Genomic DNA, 6,194 nt, shown 5'->3' on the forward strand with positions numbered 1-6,194 from the left:
TTGCACTTCCAACAAGACTCTTAACGCACACGTCACATTTGAAACGGTCATGTCTTTATGTCTTGTACCTAGCCACCAAAAACAAAATGTCATACTTGTGTAGGTGTGTATCACAGAACCCTCCTGAAGAGCAACAACAGTGACCTGCCCTACCTTCAGAGTCCTTCTCGTAGAAGACTCCATGAGGATGGACTGAATAACGTCGAGATGCAAAGTTCTTCATGTGTACCACAATGTCATCCCCAACTTCTGCACGGATCACGGGTCCAAGGAATCCCAACCAGTCGGGCTTAGGGACTTCAGTAGAGAAAGTGTCACTTGTGTACTGCTTATACACTGCTTTTTTGTACACACTCCCAATTCGGGATGGACCCCTGTCCAGAAATATTGAGGCGTGCCTTTTCGAAATGAAAAGAGAAACAAAAAGATGAAAATCTGTTTTAAAGGGAAGTCAGTTAATAACATTCATGGTTATAAAATGCTTATTACACATAAAACTTTTTTATTACACATAAGAGATGCTTTTTACAGATTTCTTATATAAATATATAAATATATATATCTAAGTGACTAACCAAAACGGTCCATGAGGTAGAAATTAAATTCTGTGTCACATCACATGATGCAAATGTAAAATAATTGGGTGAAATGTCATTGCAGTAAAATATCAGAATATTAATCAATACGCATAACACAAAAATGCACTGGTTGTATTTAATTAGAAGCCAAAGTCATTAAATCCATTAAGCCAATGGATCCAATAAACTAAAATTGTGACACATAGCAATAGTGGGTTTAATGCAGGATTTTAAAGCAACTGACTAAATTATTCACAATCATAGGCTGGTGTTGAAGACGCCTTAAACTGGAAAAACAGAATTGCCCAAAACCATTACAGATCTCACAATGCTGGAGACTTAACAATAGCAACATGGGAAAAATAAGCGATGAGGCTTGTCAATAATAGAGCCTCCTGAGTGAAAATATAAGGCGGTATAAAATAGCTGAATGTTAGCATAAACCAGAAGCTGCATTGAAACTGCAGTAGATGAGGAGCTTAACTGTGAAAAGGAGATTATAATGAACGCCAGCTAAAAGGTTCTGATGCCTCATAATCAAACCCTGTTTGTTTTTAATGGTTTATCACATCCCTTACCAGAGCCAGTTGAGCAAGAAACTGTCATGTGAGCTTTGGATTTGAAAAGATAACTTGGGTTAAGTACAAGTATTGGTTAATATGAAATGTAGCCAGTGAACCTGACACCACACTGATAGTGCTTGGGGTTTTTTTTCAACTGTAACAAATGCTTAAAGTGTTCATTAGCATTAGAAACGGTCCTAGAGATTCGAAACCTTGCTCTATTCTAATGCTAAGATTGTAACAGAATATAATGTTGATTCAGATGTAAATGACCATGTAATAAGCTCAAAATAGGGTATGGTAAGGTTCTGGCCAAAGAAGGTGTCAACCTATCTATAGACACACACTACACTTAAAGGTGGGAAGGGGTTTAGGATTATTTATAACAATGCCACACAGCTCTGGATTGAAGCAACCACCAGGCCTTGTATTCCTTCTTCACTCGCTATTTGGTATTCACACGTAAACAACTCTGTTAATACCATGTTTGTCTTTCTTCTGATGTGTTACCGTTACTGTTCTAACCTAACCTCAATCTAACCTCAAACCACAAAGCAAACCACATCAAAAGGTCTCGGAGGTGGTCTTAAAAGCTACTGTATGTATATCAGGGGGTGGGGCTATTCTCCAGTCTGGAAAAAAAATGTAAACATGATCTCTAAATGACGTAAGGAATTAATCATTGAAACGGTCCTGTTAGAGGAAATAATCCTGATGATGATTTATTTTCTTATAACTGCATATCCTGAAGAGTTTTGCTCTGTTTATGCTACAGCAATTTACCAAAATTTACTACTATTTAAATGTATTAATAGGTGGCATTTCTGTCATATTTATTTATATCCATTTAAAGTTACATTTATATGTTGTGCAATATCTGTGGAGGAAGTTAGTTCCTGTTTCCTCTGTTTTTTTCCCCCCTCTCTCTTGACGTTAGTAAGGACCATAAATGCAGAATGAAGAATTTACCACTGTGGTAAAAATTTGTAGAAGGACTCTTCTGAGTCACGATTACATTTCCTCTGTTAAATAACAACTCATGTATTTTTTAGTCAAGGTCATACAAGGTCCCATGAATCAACTGTTACTGCGGAACGCTTTATAAGGCAAGTTCCTGTTTCTAATTGATTGTTGAAATGAGTTATTCCAGGTCTTGAAAGACTTAAACGTTACAAACTGCATTGTCATTTTCACTCAAGTCAAACGCACAAACACACACATGTGCCTTAAGCTTGGCTTCATTAAGTGCAGAGTAGGTGCATCCTGCCATCTGAAAAGAATTAAAAACAGGAACTTGTCTCTTCACCACAATTCTGTGAATGTAATCTGAGAGTAAGAACCCAACTGATAAAGAACCACTTTTATTCCCCTGATAATTCTGCTTAGCAAGCTTCCGCACGTCTAGTGCGATGTCTGTTGTTTGTGGACACAATGAAGATGCCTGTAAACTGCCCAGAAACAGCTCACTGTATCTTTATATGTACTGCATAGACCGTGGATATGTAAAAATAGATGGGATTCATCCGTAAACAGTGTGGTTTCCCTTTCCATTCTGTTTCTTCTTAAGATTTCTTTGTCACATTATCTCTGACAAACATCACCTCATTGGAAACTTAAATACATCTGGTTTTCTGTAACTTGCTTTGTGAGAATGTCTGCTATTGAAAGGTGACATGCATATATGACTCAAAGCAGGTTAGAGGAACTTGAAAGCACATGTGTTTCAGATGTTAGAGATCACACCCACAGCAGTTTGCTTGTTTTGACTATTTCTTTTCTTGTGATAATGAAGCAGCGTTGAGGAATTCACTATTGCTTGTTTTACACCAAACATCATAATAATCCATTTGAGACGTGCATGTGACGCCTATTGACATTTTAATCGCGGATCTAAATACAACACTACTGAACTTACGTGTCTTGATGGATTTGCTTGCCATTGATCAGGTTCTGTCCGCTCGGTGCGTAATTCCAGTCCACCTCGCGAATCGCGATATAGTATTTCCTCGAAAGACATCGACACGAGCCCAGAACGGTCAGAAACGTCAGGAACAATCTCACAAAGCTTCGAATCATTGTAGGAAGAGTCCCAGATAACCCGAATGCTTAATTTTTTTTGTTGTGATATTCCCCCAGACTGAGCCGCTGAGCAGAACAACACAGCCGCTGCGCCGCGGAGTGTGTGTTCGTGTGTACGCGCGCGCTCGCGCGTGTGTGTGTGCATGCGCACGAAACTGAAAGTAAGATGACGTCACTGCATGCGTCGTTGTTTTTCTCTACTGTAAAACAAAAAAAAGAAGCTTTTATTCGCACGGTGACAAAGGGTGATTTCCCGGTAGAGCACCGCTTTTTTTTTTTTTGAAGGACTTCCGGTTACTTGTTTCCTATCACCCGTTACATATAAACGAAAATTAAGGGCAGGGCACGTGCATCGTATACCAACTAACTACCACTACTACTTTTAATGTTGATAATAATAATAATAATAATAATAATAATAATAATAATAATAATAATAATAAGAGGTTAGTGGTCAGCACGATTGCCTCGCACCACCAGGGTGAAGGTTCGATTCCCGTCTCCACCCTGTGTGCACGAGGAGTCCTTTCCCAGTCCAAAGACCTGCAGTGTTGGCTGATTGTCATCTCTAAATTGTCCCCTAGGACAGACTTCAGGTTTGGCGTAGGAGATAAGTGCTACAGGAAATGAATGGGTGAATGGATAACAACAGCAACACATTTTATGTGTGGGTAAGATTAAGTTTTTAAAAAGCAAACGTTTTTGTCGGGGACTAAAGCTGTAATGGGATGCCTGGAAAGCGCATATGAGTGTGATGGTCAAGTTTCAACAAACCTTTATAACGTATATATTGTGTAGTTTACTGAATTATTCACTGCTGTTACTGAAAAATATGCTTCAACCTAAAAAAAGTGACTAAAAAGTTGCGTGTGTAATCTGAGCAATGGTTAAAAAGGAGCTATACTGACCAGGCATAACATTATGACCACCTGCCTTATGCACTGTGTGTTCTGACAGAACCAGCATTAACTTCTTCAGCAGTTTGAGCAACAGTAGCTCGTCTGTTGGATCGGATCATATGGGCCAGCCTTCGCTCCCCACGTATATCAGTGAGTCTTGGCCGGCCATGACCCTGTCGCTGGTTCACCACTGTTCCTTCCTTGGACCACTTTTGATAGATACTGACCACTGCAGACCGGGAACACCCCACAAGAGCTGCAGTTTTGGAGATGCTCTGATCCAGTGGTCTAGCCATCACAATTTGGCCCTTCGTCAAACTCGCTCAAATCCTTATGCTTGTCCATTTTTCCTGCTTCTAACACATCAACTTTGAGGACAAAATGTTCACTTGCTGCCTAATATATCCCACCCACTAACAGGTGCCATGATGAGGAGATCATCAGTGTTATTCACTTCACCTCTCACTGCTTATAATGTTATGGCTGATCGGTGTATAAGCTATTGTACAAATATGGTATAAACACATATAAAGTAATAATGTTTTATATTTAATTATGTCAGTGAATTAGTCCTCTCATTCCTACATGTATCTAGTCATAGAATCATAGTATTAATGTGTCATTATTTTAGGACCTAAGAACCATTTAGAGAAGTTTTATTTGATTACTTCATTTCCTTGAAACTATGTGATAAAAGTATATTGATCTGCAAGATATTTGTGTCAGCCTATCTGACCTGTCTTTCCTGGGGTTGCTGTGCAAGATAGCCACAGGAATTTCATTTCCTAACTTCAGCTGAAGACTGTTAGTGATAAGCTGTAAGTGGTTTGCTCAACTTGAGAATGACTAATTTGCCTGTTATCCTGTACAAGAATAGACTTCAGCAATGCATGCTAGCTATTAGCAATGCATGTTTCTAGAACAGCAGTATCAAAGCTCTGTTTAGGAATGTAGGTCGAAGCTTTCCTATTGTTTATCTTTGTTTACATCAAACAGCCCAAAGTAGAACATATGGCCTGTCCCTATCATTGTTTTAAGTCTGTTGCCTTTGTTTGAGCAGATTACACAACAAAAAAATAAAGAAAGAAAGAAAAGAAATTCTTTGACGATACTTAAAACACCCCTGAAGTAATTAGACATTCTGAAATCAGTTTAATCCATATAACATCTCTAAAGAAAGAGCCAGTGAGAGCTCATGTACAAAAAGCCCTTGTTGAGCTGTGAGCTGAAACTGACCAGAGTCTCTTTCAGGAGCAACTGCCCTGTAATTCTACACCAGTCCCTCAAAATCAGGCCATCAGGCCAGAGCAACATAACCGATACTCTGATTCTCTGTCTGAGTGAGCTAAGCCTTCACTATGCACAATTAAAGGCATAGTTAATAGAAAATTGTTGTAGAAAATGTCCTAAAAAATATCCTGACTGAATTTCATGAAGTTCAATCTTAAAAATAAAAGTGCATTCTTTGGCCAAAATAAAAGAAAATAAAAATCTCTGTCTCTATCTCTGTCTTTCTCTAGATCTGTGTCTGAACATGCTTAACAAGGGATTCGTTATGTTTTTGCTCCTCAAACACAATGGATACGGGTATTAAATCTTCCCCCGCATTCACCTAGCTCCTCTACATTTTTAGCCACAATACTTCACTCAGCTTTCCTAACAGCTCATAGAGCATTAAGTCCTAAAGCACTTTCAATTATCTCATTGTCCTTTATACCTAAATGCACACATGCAAATCTAGTAATAAACCCAGCAACACGAGTCTTTTATGGCAGAAGGTCAACCAGGCCTTTGTTCCTTAGACGACCATGTGTACAGAAAAAGTACAGAAAAGGGCTAAAGTACACAGAGATCTGCTGAATCTGCCCTTTTCTTTACATAATCACGTTTCCCACACCTAAGTAAGATTATAGTACATCTTACAGTAACTGTGTACTGTAAAGGTATTAGTAGTCACATTTTCTCCTCTGAAAGTCTTATTTATGATAAAACAAGCTAAAGGAAAATACATACTCTCCCCTGGGAGAAATATTTGAGGAATTCACTTCCTAAACATGTGAAAGCCGCCTATAGAG

At 38.7% G+C, this 6,194-nt stretch overlaps 1 protein-coding gene across 5 annotated transcripts in view; it reads right to left on the minus strand.

The window, feature by feature from the left end:
• The window catches only part of hephl1a (hephaestin-like 1a), an 18,613-nt gene extending 15,260 nt beyond the window's left edge, over nt 1-3,353 (minus strand). For 2 of the 5 annotated variants that reach the window (XM_058376238.1, XM_058376237.1), the window contains exons 1-2: nt 3,057-3,353; nt 154-398 (exon numbers count right to left, since the gene is read on the minus strand). In XM_058376238.1, the coding sequence (XP_058232221.1) occupies nt 154-398; nt 3,057-3,217 (406 nt within the window). In that variant the 5' untranslated portion in view covers nt 3,218-3,353. The remainder of the gene's footprint in view (nt 1-153; nt 399-3,056) is intronic. The other 3 variants (XM_058376240.1, XM_058376236.1, XM_058376241.1) reach the window with 2 other exon arrangements.
• Between the last annotated feature and the right edge of the window lie 2,841 nt (nt 3,354-6,194).

The sequence above is a fragment of the Hemibagrus wyckioides genome, linkage group LG23, assembly GCF_019097595.1.
Source record: "Hemibagrus wyckioides isolate EC202008001 linkage group LG23, SWU_Hwy_1.0, whole genome shotgun sequence".
Lineage (NCBI taxonomy): Eukaryota > Metazoa > Chordata > Actinopteri > Siluriformes > Bagridae > Hemibagrus > Hemibagrus wyckioides.